At 39.4% G+C, this 25738-nt stretch overlaps 1 protein-coding gene across 2 annotated transcripts; it reads left to right on the plus strand.

The window, feature by feature from the left end:
- Positions 1–10578: 10578 nt before the first annotated feature.
- LOC122661371 (probable pectin methylesterase CGR3) lies at positions 10579–19187 on the plus strand. Of its 2 annotated transcripts, none has more exons than XM_043856748.1 (7): positions 10579–10789; positions 11565–11729; positions 11865–11904; positions 12171–12212; positions 12573–12947; positions 13989–14044; positions 18674–19187. In XM_043856748.1, the coding sequence occupies exons 2-7, from the start codon at positions 11607–11609 to the stop codon at positions 18824–18826; spliced, it is 789 nt and encodes a 262-aa protein (XP_043712683.1). In that variant the 5' UTR covers positions 10579–10789; positions 11565–11606; the 3' UTR covers positions 18827–19187. The 2 variants fall into 2 exon arrangements, with proteins under 2 accessions (XP_043712683.1, XP_043712684.1); XM_043856749.1 differs by having other exon boundaries at positions 10579–10787; positions 11605–11729.
- Positions 19188–25738: the final 6551 nt, after the last annotated feature.

Here is a 25738-nt window from a genome sequence, read left to right on the forward strand (position 1 = left end):
ATAGTTAGGCCTAGGCCTGGCCCGACCCAGCCTTCACTCAGAGACTAAAAAATCCAACCCTGACCCACCGTCAGGCCTGACCCTATTTGGTCTTGATTATGGTGAGGGGAAGGGATAGATGCATGGGTTGTTGATTTAGACTGGGGAGAAAATTATCAATTTTACATAATACCTTTATAATAAAATATATTATATCACTTATTATCTTGTGGGTCGTGGAATACTTTATGAACACACACACACACACCCAACCCACCTGGTGTGGAACTAAAGCCCCATCGTGGAGAGCCAGCCACATATCTTGTTTTTGGACAAAATGCACATGCCAGCTCAAAATGGTTAACCAATTATCCTTCAGAGTCACGGAATACTTTATGAGCACAAACACACACACAAAGGTTAGTTAATCCTTTTGAGTTGGCTGAGTGCACTTTGTCCAAAACTTATTATCTTCGTAGATTATATTATATAACAAAATGTGTGTGGTGTTTAAAATTTATAATATATATGTGGTCACATGGTGGAGACAAGTGATCATCTTCTGCTGGAGTGTCCCTTTGCTAAAGTGACATGGTTTGGCAGTGCCTTGTCTTTCATCACCCCTGCCACTCCTAATCCAACCTTATCCCACCTGATTCAGATGTGGAATCATCTCAACTTCCCAACCAAGACAGTTGCAGTAGAAGTCCTTAGCCTCGTCCTTTTCATATGCTGACCCCTTTGGCTAGCTAAGAACGACAAGATCTTTCATCGAAAAGAAAACACACCTATGGAGGTTTTTTCTACAGCCCAAGCTTCCTTTATTAAGTTCAAAACGGTTCACTTCGGTTCTGATACCAGTGCAGATCATGAGACCACCTTAGCGCAATTGCTCCCTCCCTCTATTGGTCGTTTGAAATTAAATTGTGATGCTGCCTTGCGCCGATCAACTCTGATGATGGAGGTATTGGTATGGTGGTACGCATTTACCTTGGGAAGCCTCTCTTAGCCTTATCTGAACCAATCGTTTTCTATGATGCTCTAATGGGAGAAGCCTTAGCTATTTGATTGGACTGTAGGTAATCTTGGAGGTCGGCCTTGACCAGATCTCCATTGAATCTGATAACCTGAAAATCATATCTCTGCTTCAAGGGTTGAATGATCCCCCTCCTCTCGAGGTAGCAGGAATAGTGGATGATATTCTCTTCTTGGCCAGACAGATTCCTGAGTGTTCCTTTTCTTATATTTCTAGAGAAGCAAACGATGTTGCACACTCTCTAGCAAGGAAGGTCCTTTCTCTAACACGTAAGATAGTTTAGCCAGTGGCCACTCCTTGTCTTCTTGATATATGTAATCAGGATGCCTTGCGCTCCTCTTGTACCCTTTATCAATAAATTCCCCTTTTACCAATAATATATATTATATATTATAATATATTATATATTATAATATCAATATATATTTTATAGTGTAACAACAAACAGTGTTGGCTGGACTGGGCCAGATTTAGCCCAAGGCTCAACCCTGTCCTGGTCTGACCCTAATTCAAGGCCAGAAATTTCCAACCTTGACTCACCCTCAGGGTCAGAATATCTCAGCCTGCCTTGTTCGAGCTCTAGGCGGGTTTGGGCCAACAGGGCCAAACTTACACCCCTATTGAGAATTGACCCATTAAATGGCTTCAAATTTGAATTGATATGAACTTCAGAATCATGTGTATATTATTAGGGGTTCAAAGGAACAGTTCAGCTTGATTTCTGTTCGATCTGACTTCTAACAAAACTTCTTATTGTAAGAAGTCACTGATGTAATGAAATTTCTTGTTTTCCAGGTGAACAATACGGTAGAATGGAGCCAACGACAATAATGGGTTATAAATACGGAAAACAGTTAAGAACAGAATTGCAAGCTCCGACGCCCACAACGGCAACAACACGTACCGGTTTCGGTGGTAGGATACGCCCATCTGAAGTCTGAACACTTGAATAGAGTCTTTTATGGGATTAAAAGAGAAGGGGGGAAGCACTATTGGAGAGACAAGATTGTAAATAATGTTTTAAAGATTGGAGTTGATATTGGTATATGTTAAACAACTTCATATGTTACCAAAAAAAGAAAAAAAGAAAAAACAGAAACAATTTCATATGTGATCTTTTTTTTTATTGGTAGAATAAGATTAATCCAATAATGAAAATGAATTACACTCTTGCAAAACAAGGATTGGAATTGGGCCCAACAGTCCTATCCGTAAGAAACTGGGCTTTCCTGGCCAAGGAATCTACTATAGCATTAGCAGACCTTGGAATACAAAGAAATTGACAAGCATCATAGTAGGGAACTAAATGCCTAATGTCATCCAAGATTGGACGAATAGATGAAGGGGAAGCTTTAAGGGAACCTTGTAAGCACGAAATAACCTCCAGATTGTCGCTCTCCACCTGTAAACTGTAGGTGCCCTCTACATACACAATTTGTGTTTTCTTTTTTTCATTAACTATGTTAAAAGTGTTCAAGCTGTGTTTTGTGAGTCTGGATCATCTACCCACATGGTGTGCCACCCCACATGGTGAGAGCCATACAAGTGGAATCTTCACGACTTCACCCATCCAACCCCCTGTCAGATGAGATGAAGATTCTTCTTGGGTGGCTCTCACCATATGTGTAGATGATCTTGACTCGGTGTTTTGGTTATGTGAAAATACACACACAATTTGTTTATGTGCTTAAGAATCATAATTTGGAAGCCCATTCCATGACCTCTTGGAATTTGGAGTTTTAATTTTCCACATTGCAATATTATATCGCTTCTATGTATAATGATAACGGCAGAAAATCAAATAGATTGAAATATTCTTCTTATGAAATAACAATGGTTAGTATTTTTAAGAAATCTTTAGCAAGGTTTTTTTTTTTTTTTTAATTTCATAATTGTTTAAACTAAGATTGGCATTTGGTAACACTGTTCTGGAATAGAATAAGATTAGAATCGACGTTTGGTACAATGTGTTCCAATCACTAGTTTTACATTTTCCAATATTTATGGAATTGTCATTACCCATTTTATTATTGTCATTATCCATTTTGATTATTTCTATAAAAAAAAAAAAGGGAAAAAGTTCTCTGTCCAGGAGTGTGGCCTACGCCAGCACTCCCATGAGTCTATCTCTCTCCTCTTCATGCGAAAAGACACCTCTACCCCCTTGTTTTAAGGAGAACAGAGATAGACACATGGGAGTGCTGGCATAGGCCACACTCCCGTGCAGAAAACTGCTTCCCTAGGAAAAATTATCCATTTTGATTTTTTTTAATCAAATGAGAAAGAATATTCTCTCATTTTTCTCGCAAAAACAAAGACAGGATTCTATGATTTCATTCCGTTGACACTTGACACTGGTATGGCCAAAACAAGCGGCCATCAATCTTCCCCTTCTTTAAAAACAATCGCCAACAGCCAATGAACCATATGCCGGAGTATCGACACCCAAATAAGAGTCGAAATGCCCAATTCATCTCCCCACGAAACTTGTTCAGATTTAGACTATTTTTTCTAAGCATTCCAGCGATAAAAACAACTATTTTTATCACTCAAGAATTGAAAAATGACCTAAAATACAAACTAAAGACAAATTTTTTTTTTTTTTTAGTTTTCAGGTCTTGATGCTGGTTGCAGTCTTCAATCACCGGGTTGGTTTCGTGTACCAACTACAAAGCCGGGGAGAGTACAATGTACACCCCAACATTTTTTGTTTTTTGTTTTTTGTATTTTTTTGGTCAACATTTTTTGTTTCAGTATATTGATTTGTTTATTTTGAAAATGAGGGATAATATTGGTATTTCGTTTATACCCAAAAGGAAATTAGTAGTCGAGAGTTTCCCATCCACGTCAGCGATCTGCGTGAACCCTTACCATTAAATATCCACGCTACAATTGTAAGCCCTTTTGGCGACCCCAACCGTCGATGTTTATCCCATACGCAATTCTACTTTTCTATCGTTGTTGTCAGTTATCCCAAACCCCTATTTTTAGTCGCTTTTCACTCCATTTTCCCCAAAACTGTTCTCTCTAGTCTGTATCTGTTTGTTTCTGTTTTTTCATCTTTCTGATCTCTCTATCCATCCATCTTCCGTTCATGTAGTTACGTTTGTGGACTTGTATTTTTTTATGTGGTGGATTTTATCTTTGCCAGGGAAGAGGTGAGTAAGCCTCTTTTACTCCATTGTTGCTGTTGGTAGTTCTGCAGGAGCTGTTCTTTTGCTGTTAATGAGATTTGGATGAGAAGTTTTTGGATCTAATCCTCGTGCGTCTCAGATTCGGAGAGAAAAATATTTGGTTATCATGCTGATGATGAGGAGATGTTTTTTTTGGGCTTACCCCAGATTTTGAAATTAATGACAGCTTTAACTCCAATGGAAATTGAAATGCTGCATTATATGCATTATGTTTGGAATCGTAGCCAAAAAGGGGCTTGGGTGGAGTCGGGAAGATCATTTGTGTATGTTTCCAAAACACATAATCTGTTTTAAAAATGATTTATTATTTCAATTTTTTTTTATTGAATTGGTCTCAAAATTCGTAAAAGGAAATAGAAAGTATCAATAAAATTTGTAACCTACTTGTATACCTTTGATAGTTATTCCAACTTTTTATATATAGGGGTAAGGTTATCGAGCATAATCTTCTCTATTTGTGTTTTAGTATTTTCTTGTTTTGTACTGACTTTGTATTCCTTATAAATTGCAGGTTTAAAGTAATGGTATCTCTGAGTATCTCCAACAAAAATGGGTTTTTGACAAAAACCAAAATGCCCTTCTGATAATAACCCAACAAAATTTAAAATAAAATGATCAAAATGTCCTCATTTTCCCCAAATTGATTAGGGTTGAAAATAAAATTTTTTTTCCCAAATTGATGACGGTGTTTATCATAATGTCCAATCGGTGCCATCACAGCCATATAAACCTTGCTTACATTAATGAGTCGAAGCCGTCTTGTTTTACTATCTTCGTTTAGCAGCGGTTGAATTTTGGGTCAAGTTCCACTAGAAGACAAGTTAAATTCCTTGCATTAAGAGTTTCATGGAACATTTTGAGGAACTTGAATTTTGGGAATTAGTGATAATTTCTACTGGACCACATGATATTGTTGCTCCACTGCAATCTGTTTTGTAATTCTTTAGGAGGGTACTTGCAATTCTGATCTCTTGCTTTCCAGATGGGTTCAAACCCTAATCAATTTAAGGAATGTTTTTTTCATTTTGATCCCTAATTCATTTGTGGAAGATGAGGGCATTTTGATCATTTTATTATTTAATTTAGGTGGATTATTATCAGGAGGGTATTTTGGTCATTAAATTCCTTAAAACTAACATCTAACGTCCCAAATTAATGGCAAGGACTAAAGTGCTACAATGTTTTGAAAATAAGAGAAGTTTACAATTAGAACAGTTGTACGTGGCATTTGGACAAATGGGCACTTTCAGGAGGGCATTTGTCAAAAACCCAAAAATTAAATATTGATGTTGTAATGTAGTAAAAAATTATAGAGTGGATGGGTGATTCCGTTTTTTAGCATACACTACTCTTTCAATATGTAACCTAAATTATTAGGTTGGATAGAAAATTTTAAAGGAGTTTATAGTTACTTCGGAAAATTTTGTGTGTAGGTTTTGTTATAAATTTATAATGAGGGTTTTTTCACTTAGAGTGTTTTTTCATGGCTGGGAGTACGAGTGGTTGTAGCTCTATTTTCCATTAATGGTGAAACATATCTTATCTCACTATGTATGTAGGCAATCTTGCTGAAACTTGAAAATCCTTGTGTGTAATGTTATTGTTTGTTTGAGATTTTTCATTCTTTTTTCATTGTCTATGTTTTATTTTCACCAATTGATGATGAGAGAAGAGTAAGGAGATTGGAAATGGTACTTTTTTTGGGGTTTGAACTTTGAAAGTTTTGCTATGGCTTGGGAGCTTGATTGGGTCGGTGCTAGGGTTATTAGTAGCAGTCCTTTATGAGGTCAACCATCAATGTAGTAAGTTTTGGCCTTAATTAACAATCCTTACTTCGTTTAGGAGGTTAATGGAGGATTTGTGACTGTGTCCACTTGATTTCATAATCGGCCACTGGGGAGCCATTGGTAACTAAATGCTTTGGGTCATTGATTAAATTATTCCACTTGGGAATGAAACAAATAACTTGAGTAATTTATGAATGTAAATTCTTAGTTTATATGTGGCATTGCATGAAGTATGATAATTACAGGGAAAAACTAGTTCTTCACACCTAGAGGAACTGAAATCAAGATTTGTGGAGCTAAAAACTTGTAGTTCACAGCCAGAGATCCAATCAGATCGGCTTTGTTCGAGGAGCTTCCCTAGCTACTTTTATCATATCATTGGATTACATGGTAATCAATGAGATGGGGAACCAGTTTACTTAATTACTTGACTTGGAGTAATGGGTATCAGGGACAATATCGATCTCTGTCAATACAGATCAAGATTAACCTACACAGCTTGCACTTTTTGGGATGGACCTTTGGATTGGCCCATTATCGACAAATATCATGGTTCTAAGAATCAGTATCGGACCATATCAGTCTATATCAGCCTGCAAGGGTTTTCATTATTTGGTCCAGATCAGCTCCGATTTAGATTGATATCTGATCCAGGGCCAATATTGATCTTTGACCCAAGATCGGCCAAGGATTGGTATTAGCTGATCAATACCAATTCTTTCTCACCCCGTTTCCTTTTCCCCAAAAAGGATTACTGAATTAAAATGTAGGTATATTAAGATAAAATATGATATTAAAAAAAGGGCAAATTTCACTGACACCCCCTATAACTATTCGAAATGACAAGAACACCCTAAATTTTGAAAAAATTTCACAGATACCCCTTACTTTATGACTTTATTTCAACTTAATCCATTTATAACGGTTTGCACAGTTAAGCCACTGTTAACACTTTATAATGACAATTACCCTTACCACATGATGAACTTCCCATAATACCTTTAAGGTTAAAACCTCAAATACAAATCATTCTCTTCATCATCTTGGCGTTGTCGCTGACTGCTGCCACAGTTGTTGCCGCTGACCGCTGCCGCTGTCTCTGCATCTTCTTCATCGTCTCTTACCCCTTTTATTTCTTCTCCACACCATTGAACCCACTGACCCACTTTCTCTTCCATTTTGTCTATTTGTTTTTCATGTTTCCTGAAATCCAAAATACCATCACCGGTCCCATTTTCTTTTCTAACACCCCATTTAAACCTCTTTTATTTCTTTATCTCTCCCACTCAACCAAACCCAAATCCAACATCTGAAACCCACATTACATATATTCAATAATGTTATAATAAGACTCCTTTGAATCACATGAGCTATGTAGTCCATAATCGATTTTTCTCTCAAATCATAATCAAGAAGCTAGTCCATACTACCTCTTGTTTTATATTTAATTAATAAGTAGGAACACCTCCACTCTCATGAAATAGACCATTAAATTAACGGTCAAATCTTTAGTAAAATAGTATATGAGAGAAGAGGTACCAATCAAAATTGAAAGACAAAAAATAAAGGGCTTGGCCTTAGTTATAGTAATCGTAAGTCTTAAGAATTATATAATATATATAAGGTTAGGATGTGGATTTGTACCGATTCCACCAATTCCTAGTTGGTCTATTGGTTCTAAAATCGTTAGGAGATCAATAACTTAATCGGTAGATCCAAAACCAGACCAATAAGGTATTTGGTGGGTCAGTTTCGGTCCAAAATTGACACCCTTAGGCAGGGAAGACAAATTGAGTGTGTGTGTGTGTGAGAGAGAGAGAGAGAGAGAGAGAGAGAGAGAGAGAGAGATGTCGGACCTTGATGACGGGAATTTGAGCATTGTAAGCAAGAGCAGGATTGCAAGATGATTCCCATCTACACAAGATGCCTATGGCTTTGCTTGTTTGACTGAAAACAGATGGAAAAGGTAAAACCAAGTAGGAAAGTTGTACTTGTTTTTCACAAATTAACACAAGGGAGAAAGAACGTTATCTGGTTGCGTGTGGTCCCTGCGTCCAAACATAGGGTTGCAAGAAAATGACTATCGCACCCTTAGAAGGGGGCGTGATGTTCATTTCACATGGCCCCTTGTGTCTCGGCGTAGGGATCCGTGCCGCATACGACCAGATAGCGTTCTCATTCCCTCAACACAAATAAGAGTGCTTGATTGAATGAGACGTGAGAAATTTACCAAGATAACTTTACTAAATGCATTTATTTTTGTGACACCCCACTTATTCCCACCTCACGTACTTTCAAAATCTTACCAATTTAGGACATTGGCACTTTTGATGAAAAAGCTCATCTCTCTAGTGGTGGTCTTAACTAGTGTGCCCGGAGAAAACACTCTATGGTATAGGATGTCCAAATTGCTTTAAATGACAGGAAGGATGTCCATAAACAAAACTGTAAAATTGGTGGGTACGATCCAACAATTCCACGTTATGCAGAGATTTGGAGTGGTATTTGAAATATAAAAGAGCGGTCCTCATAGTAGCCTCGCTTGGTTACAAAATTAGAGTTAAATCTGAATACCAAAGCTTATCAGGGTAGAATTTCTTTTAACAAGATGCGGAACTCCAAGGCAATGCTTAGGTTCACTAAGAAGCCAGTCATTTGCTTCATCTGGGTTCTAAATGATTTTACATAGCAATTAGAAATTCCTTTCCCTTACCAAAAAGAAAAAAGAAATGCCTCTCGATCAGATGGCCGCTTTCGCGAGCCTCTCCTCCAACTCCCTGGCTTCACCCACAAACACCAATAGAGGGACTCTCTCGAGGGTCTTCAGTAAGGAATCGAGCAGCTGATCTCTGCTTGATTAGGGTAAGTTGGAATTTGAACAGCCGTACGGAATATAAGTCAAGAACTCGGGGCATTTTAGGAAATGGGTTGTTTCGGTTTAGGCTAGCTTTTAATCTGTAAACAATCAATCTACACTCAAAACCAATACTAAGGTTACATTTGATAACGTTTTTGTGTTGTTCTTTTGATATTTGTATAAGAATTTTTTTCCCCCTATTTCTGTGCTAGAAGACTGTTCTTTTGCTGTGAATGAGAATTAACAAAATTTTAAGACTTAGAAAGGGGAGTAATAATACCATTAGGTTTGCCTTTTTTGTTTTAGATGATCGGCCCCCACACCATTTGAGGGGGGTGGGGGGTGAGACACGGATCCATTGGGCCACACTTACTACTACTACTGATTCAAGAAGGGTGGGGGTAGGAAGGTCGAGAGTGAACTTATGCTAGACCCAATTGTCTAACCACATGCCATTGAGCTAAAAGCTCATTACTCCTGATCAAATAACTTTTCTCCTTACAAAAAACATTCCTTTCTAATCTGTCGATCGACTATTTTTTTGTTTTACTTACATATTAGTTGAAAAAAATATGTGCACTGTCAACAGTTTATGACCTAAATTGCCACTCCTTAAAACTACGGAGCAATTCATGTAGTACACGACATCTGAGCGGTTTGGAGTGAATGACTCAATCTGACTTACTCTAGAGTTGTAGAGAAGGTGTCTGCACTTGACAACAGACAAAGTCAAAGCGCTTAATCCTTTGCCCCATACTTTGAGATGCTCCTCCCTATCGATCTCTACGTTGCTCGTGATAGGCTTAGCTTAAGCCGCTAACTGGTTATTGCAATTTGGCTAGCTGAATCACCCAATGAACAAATCGCCTCCTTGCTAAAGGTACGCAACACTCCGAATCACGCTTTGGTCTTCTCTTCTTGACGAGAAGAGAAAGACCTCAACTTGCATACCAATTGCTAGGATTGGGCCCTCAAGTGACCAAACGAAAGGAGAGCGGACAACTAAGCAGAGCTCACCTGGTGATGGCCGACGTACATCTCCCTTCAATAAGCTTAAATGGGCAGAGTCACAGAAAGAGCGGATTTAAAAAGTGAATTTGGAGATTTAAAAAAAAAAAAAAAAAGTCAAACTTTGAAGACCAAGAATCAGACATATACTATTTTTTTTAGGGAGAGGAATTATTACAACCCCAGAATGCAGCTTCCCACTGATGAAGGGGTGAGAAATTGAATCGTCCAATAAAAATGAGATTTAGTGAGGAAAGGGAGTATGAGGTTCACAGGTGGAATATAATAGGACGTGCGTAGGAATTTGCACATTAACATCATAGCAATCTTTTTTTTCATTTCCATTGTTACTCTCTGAACAGAAGAAATACCAGTTTCATCTTAATCTCTCAACTTAGAAGAAGAAGAAGAAGATCGAAGTTAAGACTTTAAGATGTACGGACTTTAGGGAGATCCAAGATGTACAAGCTCTAGAGAGTAAGAAAAGTTATAGATTTTAAATCTATCAGACCAAACGATGGACGGTCGGACCGTTTGGCCACCAAACAGATGGGACCAGACCGTCTGAAAAACTCCACTGAAGTCAGAACGCCGACAGCGACCTCTTTTTTTATTGTGCGCATTGAGCGTTTATCCCCTCCCTCGGCCTGCGGGCCCCTCCCAAGTATATATTTACTTACTTAGTCGCACACAACTCACTCTTTACTGAGACCAAAACAGAGTAAATTAGAGGGAATTGAAATAAACAGGGATTCTTTTCGAGTCTTCTTTATCCCCTACAGTGTTCTTAGGTTCTTTGCCTTTCGAGAGAGCTAAGCTAAAATATAGTAGTAGAACACATTGCGAAGATCAGATCTAGATCCGGGTTACTTGGAACTGCTACTTCGTGAAGCAATTTCACCTTCAATCCTTCTTCATCATCTCTGGTAAGTTAATGGAAAAACCCCTGTATATTAATTTGAAATCATGCATTATGTTCTTTTCTTGCAATTCTCATTTCATGCTTCCATTGATCAGCTGCTTCCGTTCTGTTTTCACTTAATTGGCATCTCGGATTCTATAGATTTAACTGTTTAGGCTTGTAGATTCGTTAGAAGACATTTGAATCCGTTCTGTTTATGAACATGTGTTTTGAATTTACGAGCTGAATTGATTTATTGTCCTTCCTTCCTAATGAGGTTCAGAGATTGAGAACAATTTATCGCAAGTGTGTAGGATCTATTTGCAGAATTCCACTTCCAAGTTTCAAGTTCACATTTTTCCCTTTTTCTTTTCTTTGGGAACTTTGATACTCTTTTCAGATTCATGTTCACATTTTCCTTTTTTGAACTCTGAAGCTATAAGCATGTTTGAATTGAATCTTCTCAATCTATTTTTTTTTTTTTTGCTTTCATCTTGACTAAACCCACAAAATTGGGATGCATGGATCTGGGATAATTTGGATGTTTGATTTTCATGTTTTATACCTTTAGTAAATTTCTCATTTTTATTACTGTATATTCTATTCTATTTTGGGATTTAGGTCTTATATGGCCTTTATCTCATAGCTTCGAAGCATTAATTTGGTACTGTTGGACTAGGTAATTAATGCCTATTAATTTGTCTGGAGGTTCGGACTATTTTCATGTGTATTAGACGTAGAGAACTCGGATCTGATTCCACATTTTCCTCCTCCCCCCACCAGTTTCGTCACTTTTTGATCAGCTTAAAGTCTTGTGGGTTGATCACTACTTGGACCAGCAGCCATGTCCCGAAGGCCAGGAAATCCTGCCAGACGCATTGCAGACAGTGGCAGTATTCCATTTGTGAATTCATTGAATCAGAAATCACGCTCTTCACCTTTGCTGTCAATTGGGCTCGTCCTTGTGGTATTCTTATTTATGCTTTCTGTGCTTTCTGTAATTTTACTTTATTTTTCTTGCAATATTTCTCTGTAGGCAGGAATTCACTTCTTGGGGTGAGCTTTTATGCTGAACTCCTGATTTTGGTGTTTTAATTTTCAGGGCGCCTTCCTTCTTATTGGCTATTCTTATAGTGGCTCAGGTTTGTTTAGGGTTTGATTACATGCATTTTCATTACAGTCCGAAGGTTTATAAACTAAAATATTAAAAAAAGAAAAAGAAGTTTTCAGTTAATGTTGATATTCTATATGCACTTGGCAAGTAATGAGAAAGTTAGCTTCATGCTTCCATAGTTAACCAGGGGAACAGACTGGCTGCTGCTCTACATTTAGTATACATATTTTGTCCTCATGCTATTGAGCTGGGATTGATGTAGCAGGTAATTAACTTTAACTTTTTGTATTATAGGTGGATTTGGTGGAGGTAGAGAAGCTCTTAGCAAGACTGAAGGTGAGTTTGTTCATTCCCCCCCCCCCCCCCTTCTTTTGGGGGGGGGGGGGGGAGAGGGGTTGTGGGTTTGATGACTTGCCTTTCTGTTACAATATGATGATAATATTCTAAATGATTCCAAAATTTGTGGATATTTTGTGTGAACTATCAATAATCTTTATTTTGGAAATATAGCCGGCAAGAAAAAATGCATTTTGATTCCACATGTGCATGGATGAGGCAGTAATAAGTGATTTAGAAGGAATCTTTAGGACTGCTTATTCTTTGATAATCAATATAACATATGCTGGTTTCCTAATGTGTTCAGATGGAGCCATCTTTCACCAATTTGTTGATCTTAATTTATGTCCTTGTTTTCAGGTGATCTTTCATGCACATCAGAAGTTCAGAGAGCCTTACCTTTTCTGAAGAAAGCATATGGTGAAGCCATGCGTAAAGTTTTGCATGTAGGCCCTGAAACTTGTTCAGTGGTCTCTAAATTCCTACAAGAAGAGGATACTGAAGCCTGGGGTGTGGAACCATATGACATAGAAGATGCTGATGCTACCTGCAAGAGTCTCGTGCGCAAGGGCATTGTGCGTGTGGCTGATATCAAGTTTCCTCTCCCTTACAGGGCAAAGTCATTCTCACTTGTTATTGTGTCAGATGCTTTGGATTACTTGTCTCCAAAGTACCTCAACAGGACTCTTCCAGAATTGGCAAGGGTATCCATGGATGGACTTGTTATTTTTACCGGTAATTTCATTGACATTTAAAAATCTATACTTTCTTAGAAGAGTTTGTACCAGATAGTAAAATAATTCCTTTTAAGTATGCCTTACAAAATCTTTTGTTGCAATCATCTTTTGATCAGCCTACTTCATTGGCCTCTTGGTAAATGTGTCTAAAGGGGATGGCCAACTGATATTTAGTTTGATCAATGAAGGAAGCAACTTCTAGATGCTAAAGATGAATAAATCTGTTGCATATATTGATTCTTTCTCACTATTTTGACTTGTGGAATGGATTTGTAGAGTTTGTAAACTCTTTGCTAATTACTTTATATTTTTCCTCTTCATCATAATCATGGTTACGGGTGACGTGTATGGTAAAATAGTTTTTAGGAAAAGGCAAATTGTACTCTGTAATTGCAGAGGCATAATGAAATTTCTAGTTGCTCTTAGTGTTTGTTTGCATATGTTCCTACTTTATTTTTGGAGGATATATCAGGGAGAAATGTCCCAAAAAATGCTTTTATTGATGGTTTGATTTCAATGGGTGTGCAGTTTGAATTTTCCATTCTGACCATTGACATGGTGGGAACCCCTATCGTTGTGGCTTTAGAGTTAGAAATAACTTAAAAGAATAAAAGATAAGTCTTTGGCCTATGTTAGTTATCCAGGAAATTTCAATTTTCAATTGATTTTATGCACATGAGTCATGATTTCATGATATATTCATTTTCTAAGTGATTCGTTTATTTTTAATTTTATAGCCCATTTGCATGGGTGTGAGGTTGAATGGTTCAAATCCATTTAAGCTGGGAAAAGTGGTGGAAGGGGAAAATTTTTTCTCCTTAACATGGCCTAAATGCTGTCTAGATCATTTTGTGGATAAATTTAAATGTGCTATTCAAATGAGCTCTTTTCAGGAACATAAAATCCCTCAAATATGGGTTTAGCCAATATTGCAAAATTCCATCAACTGCATCTCAGGATATGTTGCAATGGTTACTTATTTTACATTGAAATATGATCAACGTTTTTGTGTATGATTCGTTGTGCATTTCATATGTAGGTTATCCAGGTCAACAGAGAATCAAAGTAGCTGAGCTATCTAAATTTGGAAGGCCTGTAAGTTTGTAAATGCTTTTTTTTTGGATTTTGATTTGTGATATATTGTTGTCTGCGTACTCCTTTGTTGGATATTTGTTATTGATGTAAAATTCACCGTTGACTAGTTAATGGACAACGAAATGCTGTATCCTTCACCTCCAGATTTTTCAGTTCCCTGTTTTTTAAAAACAGTGTTATTGCTTAGGACTTACTTCCATATTATATGGCTATGAGTTTCGTTTGGTAGGGCAACAGTTTGATAAGCTGGAGTTGTAGTTCATATTGGGTATGATGAATTAACAGTTTAGTTCATGTCAGAAATTTGATATGCTTTTGCTCTTTTATTGATGCCTACTTTTTAAAGCGATTAAATTTTGTTCATTTGGGTAACTAGTAGTCTCATATGTTCAACCTGAGTGTGGTGGAGGGCTGGTTAGGAACAAGGTTTAAAGTATAGGTCGGATGATTTTAAGAAACGTATCGTAGTGTATCGGAGATACGTATCGAACAATACAGATTCGCATAGAAATGGTCAAGATACATATGGAAATACACTTTTAGAATAAAAAACTATATAAGCAAGCAATATATAACAAGTGTCATGCATAAACACTAAAATGGAGAATAATGTATAACCAAACAAGTGCATTAAATTGAATTTGTTATAAAAGATGAGGTTTCTTACATGTTGTAATCGTCTATAGCCATGAAGAGTGTTGGATGATGCAAAGGATGATGTTGTAGCACTCCTTGATTTGTTTTTGAGTCTAAAAGTGTGAAAAATCAAGATTAAATGCAAGATTTTAAACTCTTGGTTGAGAGTTTTCCTTATTTTTCCATTAGATTAGGAGTTGTATCGAGTCTGTGAGTGAACATGGCTTTTTTATGGAATGTATCGATGGTATCAGTATGTGTCGGTACGTATATATCGAAACGTATTAAACCACCCACAAAACCCTTTGCTGGACGTATCAATGGTATCGTATCGGCCGATACATTTCGATACAATTCGAGATAGTCCAATTAAAAAAAAAAGAGACGTATCGGTATGTATCGTATCAGTATTGACCGATACCAATACGTATCGTATTGGTCGATACTTAAAACCATGGTTAGGAGAAGGGGAGAATTCTAAGATAGAATCTTAGTCGCAGGGGAGAGAGGGGATCACACATTCACACACTCACTTAGGGCCTTAACCATAAGCAAAAATCAAAAGACTCCTAACTAGACTCTAAAACAAAAAATAACTTGTAATCAAAGTCCATCTATCTCCTACGTGTCCTACCCAAAGCAAATAAGAGACATAAGAACAAGTAAACTACTTCCAACCTTTGTTGGACCGGTCATGTCTAGGTTTGGGTTTCCAAACTCGGTCATGCTGGTCCAACCATTCAAGTGCTACTGCATCAATTCTCCCCTAAAAAGAACTCAACGAGAATCAAGTTCGGATGAGGTCCAAGAACTGTACCAACTGCCCACTTGAGTTTGATAGATGGAAGATCTTTTGTTGGAAGAAACTTCATCTCAAGCCCACCATGCTGAAAGGAATATGTATTTTCATGACCACAGTGCTTAGCCTTTTTATCATACAACAATGGACCTCCCAGAAGAATGTGGCAAACTTTTAGAGGGAGGACATCCAATTGCACCTGATCAATCATTCCACCAATGGAATACTTGAGCAAACACCTTTCATTATTCTTGAGATTTGTGTTGTTCACCCACACAACCTTGTAGGGTTTCGGATGAGGCTTCGTCTATCGACAACATCACAACATCTTCAGTGATGATGTTGGTGTACTGCCGGGGTCAATCACTATGGTACACAAGTTGTCATTGCATTGCACCCTCATCGGGGACCTTTTGCGTAGTCAAGAGAGGATGAATACATAGCTCTGTTGACGCTTACCATTACTATCACCATCATCGACCTCGTTAGGCTCACGCGCACACTCAGGCTCCAGATTTATTGTCTTTGTTTTCCATTGCTCTTCTGGTGCAAATGGTATGAAATTGTCCTTGTCAATATAAGCTATCAACCGGTTAGGGCATTGAGTAGACATATGTCCGTACTCCTTGCACGTGAAACATTGAATAGCAGCCTTCAACGTCACTGAAGTCCTGTCATATCCATGCCGAGGCGGAGAGTAAGGTTTCTCTGAACCTTGCTGAGGTGGGGAGTAAGGGTAGTTTGACACTTTGACCTCGAAGGTGCCATAGATGAACCGCTAATCTGTGGCTTGCTGAATGACTTTCCTTGTGGAGAATATTGTGGCTGACTGAGACTATCACCCTTAGAAAAGTATCTGTGAAAGTCTTCCTAGGGTATGGTCGGTTCATACTGTCTTCTACCTGATATGCCACCTGTACAGCATCCTTCATTGTAGGTAGTCGACTGGATGGTAGTGCGGCATGCAAACTATTGCGGAATTGTGCCACCAATACATCTTCATCGCACTCAAAATCAGATCGAGTAACAAAATAATAGAATCAGGCGACAGTCGACATACTCCTCAATTGTCATGTTTTCCTATTTCAACTGTGCAAACCTGAGGTGCATGCACTGCTTGTAGTCGGTAGGTAAAAATCTTTGGTTCATAGCTTCACTCATCTCAGCCCAAGTAATGACTAACCCAATGTCTCAGGTTCGATTCTGTTGCTATTGCTTGATCCACTAGAGTTGAGCCGTGCCCTTCAGTTTGGCCTCTGCAAATAAGATCTTTCTGACCTCAGTCAACCATATCACCTGAAAAATGTCTCCAAATTATGTATTCGGTCAAGGTACTGTTCTGGTTGTTATCCCCATAAAAATCAAGGACGTCCAGCTTTGCAACTCGTTTGGCTCCATAAATAGGATCATCAGATCGACCAACTCCATAAGTTGTGGTGGTGGTGATGGTCGTGGACCATGAGACGGATTCTGTGAGATGGAGTTGGAAGAATCCCTAGATTGCATGAGATTCCTTTATCAGAAACTACCAATTGGTTGAGTTTGGGCTGGTTGGTTGTGCAGAAGAAAATCCCAGGCGACATCTCTGGTAAAATCTTAGAATATCAAGTACTCTTTTACATGTGTCATGGGGTGTGGCAGGTTGGGGTTGAGTGGTATTCAAAAGGGTTGGGATTGGTAAGGGAAAGATCCATTCTGGGCCAAGGTTGTTGCCATCCTTTCTTTTGGGCATGTCTTATCCTGTCAGGGAATCAAGGTTGTGTTTTAGTATGTGATTCAGTTCCCTTTGCATACTTAGCCAAGATATTGCTACATTTGTACAGACTTTGTTCTATGTTTTAGGGAAAATTGAAAGTACTTGAATGAGCAATTTCTGTTGGTAGCCCCTTATGGATGAATTGAGAGGGTAAAAGTTCTAGGCCCTCTTTGTTTTTCAGTTTTTTGTTGGATTTTGGTGCTGTACTCTTGATTTACTCGTATGGGAAATTTCCATCTGCGGATTTACATACTGAATGCTGTATGTATGGCTATTTCTTTTGTATTCTTTTCCTTCCGTTGGCATGTCAATAACCAGCTGTTAGTTCCTGCAAAAGGCAACAGTTTGATTATAGGATTGACATCCTACAATTTTCTTTGTGAAGACCAAGTTTTCGGAGCTCTTCTTGGCAGGTTGGGGTTGAGTGGTATTCAAAAGGGTTGGGTTTGTAAGGGAAAGATCCATACTGGGCCAAGGTTGTTGCCATCCTTTCTTTTGGGCATGTCTTATCCTGGCAGGGAATCAAGGTTGTGTTTTAGTATGTGATTCAGTTCCCTTTGCATACTTAGCCAAGATATTGCTACATTTGTACAGACTTTGTTCTATGTTTTAGGGAAAATTGAAAGTACTTGAATGAGCAATTTCTGTTGGTAGCCCCTTATGGATGAATTGAGAGGGTAAAAGTTCTAGGCCCTCTTTGTTTTTCAGTTTTGCGTTGGATTTTGGTGCTGTACTCTTGATTTACTTGTATGAGAAATTTTCATCTGCGGATTTACATACTGATTGCTGTGTGTATGGCTATTTCTTTTGTATGCTTTTCCTTCCATTGGCATGTCAATAACCAGCTGTTAGTTCCTGCAAAAGGCAACAGTTCGATTATGGGATTGACATCCTACAATTTTCTTTGTGAAGACCAAGTTTTCGGAGCTCTTCTTGGCAGGTTGGGGTTGAGTGGTATTCAAAAGGGTTGGGTTTGGTAAGGGAAAGATCCATACTGGGCCAAGGTTGTTGCCATCCTTTCTTTTGGGCATGTCTTATCCTGGCAGGGAATCAAGGTTGTGTTTTAGTGTGTGATTCAGTTCCCTTTGCATACTTAGCCAAGATATTGCTACATTTGTACAGACTGTTCTATGTTTTAGGGAAAATCGAAAGTACTTGAATGAGCAATTTCTGTTGGTAGCCCCTTATGGATGAATTGAGAGGGTAAAAGTTCTAGGCCCTCGTTGTTTTTCAGTTTTGCATTGGGTTTTGGTGCTGTACTCTTGATTTACTTGTATGAGAAACTTCCATCTGCGGATTTACATACTGAATGCTGTATGTATGGCTATTTCTTTTGTATGCTTTTCCTTCCGTTGGCATGTCAATAACCAGCTGTTAGTTCCTGCAAAAGGCAACAGTTTGATTATGGGATTGACATCCTACAATTTTCTTTGTGAAGGCCAAGTTTCGGAGCTCTTCTTGGTGGATACGGTATTTTGTTCAAACAGGCTTGGAAGAAAATGAAGCTGCCACCAAGAAATTCGAGCAGGCTGCAACCAAGAAATCCTACAAGCCAAGTTGTCAAGTTTTCCATCTTAACGCATACCACTGAGAGCATGATATCTTCGATGTTCATGGAGCTTCTCAGCACAATTAAGGCAAGAGTCTTCAACTCTCATCTGAAATATATCTCCCTAATGGGTGACTTAAGTTTGATGGATGTGATCAGTTCTGATCATTTATTGTTATTGTGTTCCAACAATTAGATGGTTGATATTTATTGACTATAATTTTCATGGGGAGGGGGGAGGGGATTTCATGAATTGTAATCATAAAATGTATTTTTTGGAGTCTAGGTTTTCTGATCTACACTTTGTTGTAACTGCGAAGATACTGCAGAGTTTTCTCTTTCCAAGATGGTCACCATTTTACCAAGAAATGATATGTCAATCAAAATTAGCTGTACTGTTTTTCAATCAGACGTGTCTCCTTACTGTCCCATTTTCAATTTGACAGCATAGTTAGTAAACTCTAGAGTACCCTGAATCGACTTGCACGCCTGTAAAAACATTGGAGTCAAAATTTTCTAGTCATGCTGAATGTGGAAAGTGGTTATTTTTCACTAACTTCTGTGCTGTGCTTGGTTAGTTTTAATTGGAATGTGGTTTTGCCATGACATACCGGCTCATGTGGTTTTCACCTGAAACGGACTGGTCGTTATTCAATAGAAGATTCACCACGTATAAAATACAGGTTCCATCCTTAGATGGCCTTATCTTTGCTCTTCTACTGACAAACCAGTATGTATGCTGGTCGCTATTCAATGTCAAAGTAATGTTTTGGATTATTGCAGTCCAGGTTGCTCTATTGTGATCTGGTGGTCGTGGATTTGAATCAGGAAACAGTCTCTTTGTGAAGCTGGGGTAAGGCTGCAGACATTTGCTTCTCGTCAGACCCTCTAGTGGCTGGAGCCTTGTGCACTGAGTATGTCCTTTATTGTGTGGAATAAAAAATGTAGTTTTAGAACAAGTCGAGGAAGCATAGCAGGTACATGCCCTAGCTCAGATGTCTGGAATTCTATAGTCTATACCGGAAAAAAAAAATTGAAATTAAATGTTCAACTGTAGAAACTTGACCGTTCTCCCCTCTCCCTCCTCCTGAGTCTGGTTCCACCGCATGTACGCTCAGAGGTGGTAATCAACAGGTCCTCAAATATCAACAACTATGTCATAAAGGTGTAGAATACTCAGAGCAACATCTTAAACATAACATGTCCACTGAAAATGAAGGTACCTCCACGGAGAACCATAACATTTCCACTAACCCTGAAGGTTCCTCCATGGACGGGTTGTTCTGTTTCTTCGGTAGGACCTTATAAGTCATCAACTTACGCATGCAACTGAGAAGGATCACTTACATATGGTGGGTGATGAAAGAGCACATTCTAATTCTCCCCTACCTTCAAAGAAATTTAATCAAACAGGTCAGTTGATTGGCAAAAGTAATCTACAAAAACGCACTTTGAAGACTCAATTGACCATTATATGGGATGATTTTAGAGCTCCTGAAATCAGGGTTTTTCACGGAGGACTGAGGCCGAATTAAAGGCTATTATTGGCGCTGCTCCCTGGTGGTTCCATGATCATATTCTTCACCACAGATCTGGCCCTGCAAAACTGATCTTGCCTCGGAAGTCACTAGAACTAGTCATGTTGAACCATATGGTCGAATTAAAGGCCATAACTTTTGGATGATCATTGTTTTTTTTTTCTTTTCGGTCGAGGATTACACTCCTGCCGTGTACCACATGAGGGGTAACTAAACATGGATCGGAATTGGGCCAAACAATCCTATCTGTCATGTGCCAACAACTGCCTAGATCAGTTGGTGAGACGTGGTGCGCTTCATGCCCATGCTCACCAGGAGGTCTCGAGTTTGAGTCTCCTAGCTGGTACCTTATCCCCTCCCCCGTTCGATTGCCCCCCTCTATACAAAAAATATATATAAAGCTCCCAATTCCAAAAAAAAAAAAATCCTATTTGTCACGGATTGGGCCCTCCTGGCAAGGGTATCTGCAACTACATTTGTAGCCTTGGAAATATGACTAAATTGACAGTCCTCAAAAAACGTTTTCAAATACTGGATATCTTTGATGATTGACCGAAGAGAAAGGGTCAAAGTCCCAGGTGGTTTGCCTATAGCTTCCACCACCTCACTGTTATCACTTTCCACCTTCAGATATAGCAGACCTTTTGAGATAGCCTTCAACCGACGATGACGGATGGCTAGTGCTTCCCCCACTCTGACTTTCGAGAACTGCACTGGGTTTGACACAGCTACAAGGCAACGGTCCAAGTGGTCTCTAATAATATGGCCCACTTCGCTGCGTTTAGCCTCGGCTTGATAAGAGGCATCACAACAAAGACTAAACAAACCAGAAGGCGGAGGGCTCCAAACCTGTGTAGCTGGAGCATTTGCAACCGAATGAGGGGCTGGTTCGTGGAGGACTTGAGCTTCCAAAAACTCCTTGGACGCCTTCTCTACTGCAGCGATGACTTCTTTAGCCAACCAAACTCTCCTTTCAAATAGCAGGTCATTTCGAGTTGTCCAAAGAAACCAGAGGATAAAGGATCCCAGTGTGCTAGCTGCCTTCGCGACCTTCTTTCCATGCTGCTTATTTAATGTCGCCCAACTCTGTAACCAAGTATGAAGTTCAAGGCCCTCTTCATCAGGAACTCTATGTGATAAACTGCTACCAAACCAAACTTTTCTTGCGAAAGGGCATGTAAGTAACAAATGGACAGTGCTCTCTTCAGTCGAGCCACATCGTTGGCATATAGTTTCCAACGGGATTCTTCGTTTTTGAAGGGCCTTGGCTGAAGCTATCCCATCCGCACAGGCTCTCCATAGAAAGCTTCGAATTTTAGGAAGCGTATCACAACTCGAAATTGCCTTCCAGACTGAGTCTGGAACCTCCTCCCACACGTGATTTGCAGATGTAGTGGCATTCGCTCTCTCCCCTTGGCGCTGCAAATTACACAGGTGGTGATAGACGCTTTTAACAGAAGCGACCCTGTGGGAAGGCTCCCCAGACTTGTTTATCCATTTGATTGAAGAGGCTAAGATGCACCTTATAAATTGCCTCCCTGTCTTGTGCATGGAAATACTGCTCTACAAGTTCTTTCTTCCAACTTCTATTTTCTTGGTCAATCAACTCACTTACATATTGGAGGGGGCAAGTATCCAAAGGAGGATATTGCAATTTAAAACCTGGTGAGTGTGGAATCCAGCTATCCTTCCAAAGATGGATGTGTTCACCTGATCCAATCTGCCAAATCAGGTCCGATCTAAGAACCTCTCTTCCCAGCATGATGCTTCTCCACGCCCAACTGGGGGGCTGGATCCCAATTTAGCTTCAAGAAAATTGCACTTTGAAAAATAGATGGTTTTCAAGAATTTTGCCCAGGCTGCATCCGGTTCCTTCCATAATTTCCAAGCAACTTTTGTTGAAAGGGCTTTATTTTGAAGAAGCGGCTCCCTAAATCCCAAACCACCTTTCTCTTTTGATTGACACATCCTCTTCCATGAGATCCAGTGTATTTTTTGTTTATCAGTTCCATCTCCCCAAAAAAACTTTAAAACTGCCTTCTTCAAGAGTAAGTGGTGTGAGGCTGCATAATTGGAAAGGGAAAAGCCCCCAGATTTCAACATTATCTCCTTACTTGCATGGGATAGTAAGCGATTTTTCCACCCTTCAAAACGTTTTCCAGCTTTATCGGTGAGCTCCTGGATGAGCTTTGCCTTGGATGTTCCACAGTTTGTTGGCAGTCCCAAGTATTTGTTTGGGCCTTTTTCATATTTCACCTTTAACACACGCGAGAACCATCTGCGAAATTTGATAGGGACATTGGGGCTGAAAGAGAGACTAGATTTTTGCAAATTCATCGCTTGACCACTTGCTTTAAAGTAGATTTCCAGGCAATCACGCAAATGGCCAACTTCTGCAAGCCTTATTTCAGAGAAAAGCAAGCAGTCATCAGCGAAGAGTAAATGCGTGATAGGGTTTGACCTGTTTCGGACCTGAATTCCTTTGATTAGATTACCCGCTTCAGCTTTAGCTATAACACTGCTCAAAGCCTGTGAGCAAAGGATGAAAAGAGCTGGTGATAGGGGTTCATCTTGCCTGATTCCCCATGTGGGTACCATTGTGCCTCTGACCGCATCATTAATCAGCAAATGATAAGAAACCGAAGTCAAGCAGGACATCACCATTTTGATCCAATGCTCGGAGAAGCCAAAGCGCTGTAGGATCTTGTGGAGGAATTCCCCTTCTATCCTGTCATATGCCTTCAGCATGTCTAGCTTTAATGCCAAGAACCTCTGTTTCCCCTTCTTCTTCCTATTTATGTAATGGAAGAGTTCATGTGCCGTGTAGATATTGTCAGAGATTGATCTCTCCAGGATGAAAGCTGACTGTGCAGGTGATATTATTAATTCCAATGCTTCTTTCAACCTGTTCACCATGATCTTCGTAATCACCTTGACCGCAACAACACAAAGGCTGCTAGGTCTAAACTGCTCTGCACCCTCAAGGTTAGCACATTTTGGGACTAAACAAAGCAGAGTTTCATTACAGTGGCTTGGGAGGGTACCCGTTTCAAAGAAATTGGTCATGAAGGATAAAAGATCCCCATGTGTAAAGTCTCAGTATTTCTGAAAAAACCCTGGCGGCATACCGTCAAGGCCTGGTGCCTTAAAGGGCGCCATAGCAAACAAGGCATTACGCATTTCATGGATAGTAGGTAAAGCACTAAGTCTAGCATTTACATCATCAGAAATAGAGGGAGTAATAGACTCAAGAATAATTTGCAGGCAGTCCGTGTCTATACTTTCCTAAGAGAAAATACCAGTATAGTAACTTTCCATTTCCTTAAATACCTCTTGCTCGGATTGTGTCCAGTTACCATTAGCGAGTTTCAGGCGTAAGATTCTGTTGTGGCTTCTTCTCTGGAGGGTGGTCATATGAAAGAAGCGGGTGTTTCTATCTCCCTCTCGCAGCTAGGTTATCCTGCTCTTTTGGAACCACATTTCTTTCTCTTTCGCCAGTTCTTCATTCAGTCAGTTTTCAAGGGACACCTCCATCGTCTGGCTATCCTCTGTGATCGGTCTAATCTGTAACTATTCAATCTCATCCTGTGGATGATCGTTGTTGGGATTACTAATATGTGTTTGTGTTGTAAAAGGATAAATCAATTCCATAAGCATTTTAGCATCAAAAGTTGATCATCTTCATCTCAGCAAGCATCTTGGGGCAAAAGAAATGGAAGTATTAAAGATTCAATGGAAAGCTTCACCAAAAGACCCAAGTTTTTCAAATGAAGAAACTAAGTCTTAGAAGCATCAAGAAGAAGAAGACTCCATTAAACGTTAAATACTCTTTTATTTGTAAATCTTGTAATCCTATGTTGTATGTCTCTCATATCTTTAAGTCGCATTAAAAAAGCCACTACAGAGCTAATTATTGATTTCCTAAACTTAAGTGGCTAGAGTTTGGGTAAGGCGAAAAGCCTCCTGTGCAGCACCTTGCCCGCGCTGCACGTGTAGCGCCAAACAAGTGAGGCATGCAAAGACCGCCTTACCCCTGCTCGGGCAAGGCGCTCAGGCAAGGGTAAGGCGGTTTTTGCATGCCTCGCAGTGTCTGGCGCCGCAAGTACAGTGCAGTCAGGGTGCTGCACCAAAGCCGAGTTAGTTAGATCTTTCTAGGTAGAAAAACTACTATTTGCGATTGTATGCACTCCGCACCCTGATGAAGATGTCCACTAATAAGGACAAGACATTCGCACTCTGGTGGAGATGTCTGATGAAAAATGGGAAAATGGCCAAGTCCTTTGGAAGAGTACGTCCGCAAGAGTAAGGAGATGTTCGTGTCCTTGGACAGATGTCCACATGATGATGCAAATGCCCGGCTAGTGTTAGGAATATTTTGGGCAACTTGTTGCTAGGATATAAACGGATCGGATTCGGTTCGGATAGTGCTATATCCGCATTAGCATCCGATTAGTTTTTGGACCGATTAGGATAGTGCTAAACGAATATGGACACGGATACGAATCAGATATTTTATCTGTTTACATATAAATATAGTTTTTTGGATAGCTATAGCCTATCCGTATCCGCATCCGTTTAGCTTTCGGACGGATTCGGATAGTGCAGATAAACAGATATGAAAACGGATTTCGGCTATTCATTTATATCTCTACTTGTTGCATATGTCTGCTCTATATACATGTTATTATTTCATTATATTAGATTTAATGATTCTAATATGACTGATCTTAAAAAAGTGGTTGAAGGGATTCTTCCTTGACCATAACTGAAGGAAAACTCGGTCCTTTTTTCTTATAATATACTCCTACGAAGAGATTTGAAATATGCTCAGGCTGGGCAGTGGTAGGCCCAGCCCATCCCATCCTTCAGTTCAATGTTTGAGTTTAGGCTGGCCAACTAATACTTTACATGCCATGGGCCAGGCTTGAGCAGTCCCATATGGTTTAGGTTTGATTGAATCAAGTTTAGAAACATCCATCAAATTGGTTGGAGCAGAAGTAGCAGATTCCCTCAGAATAGCTTCCGTTTTTGCTTCTATAATTCTCATCTCAGCTTGGGTATGAGTTTGCATACGTGTCACAAGAACCCAAATAGGAATGATCATCAAGACATTCAATGAATCAGCAATGGCAGTGACAAGAATCCAAGAGAAAATGCCGATAGTGCCATCACCAAGACCTTTCTTTTTTCGGGTAATCATAAGAGCCAGGATAGCTAGATTCATTGATTTTAGGGTGCATCTTCCCCAAATGGTTTAGGGTTTGATTTGGGGAAGATGAGGGCAATTTGGTCACTTTACTCTTTGGTGGGCTTTTGTCACAAGGGCATTTTGGTCATTAGATTCCCTGAAACTAATGTCTAAATTAAGTCCCAAACTAACGGACTGGACTAAAGTGTTACAATGTTTTGAAAGTAG

Source organism: Telopea speciosissima, chromosome 5, assembly GCF_018873765.1.
Source record: "Telopea speciosissima isolate NSW1024214 ecotype Mountain lineage chromosome 5, Tspe_v1, whole genome shotgun sequence".
Lineage (NCBI taxonomy): Eukaryota > Viridiplantae > Streptophyta > Magnoliopsida > Proteales > Proteaceae > Telopea > Telopea speciosissima.

Excerpts from the sequence above, each read along its gene's own strand:
- LOC122661371 (XM_043856748.1), top strand. The coding sequence starts at position 11,607 with ATGTCCCGAAGGCCAGGAAATCCTGCCAGACGCATTGCAGACAGTGGC. Across the intron at positions 12,213-12,572 it reads AGCTCTTAGCAAGACTGAAG|GTGATCTTTCATGCACATCA; the intron begins GTGAGTTTGTTC and ends CCTTGTTTTCAG. Across the intron at positions 12,948-13,988 it reads TGGACTTGTTATTTTTACCG|GTTATCCAGGTCAACAGAGA; the intron begins GTAATTTCATTG and ends TTTCATATGTAG.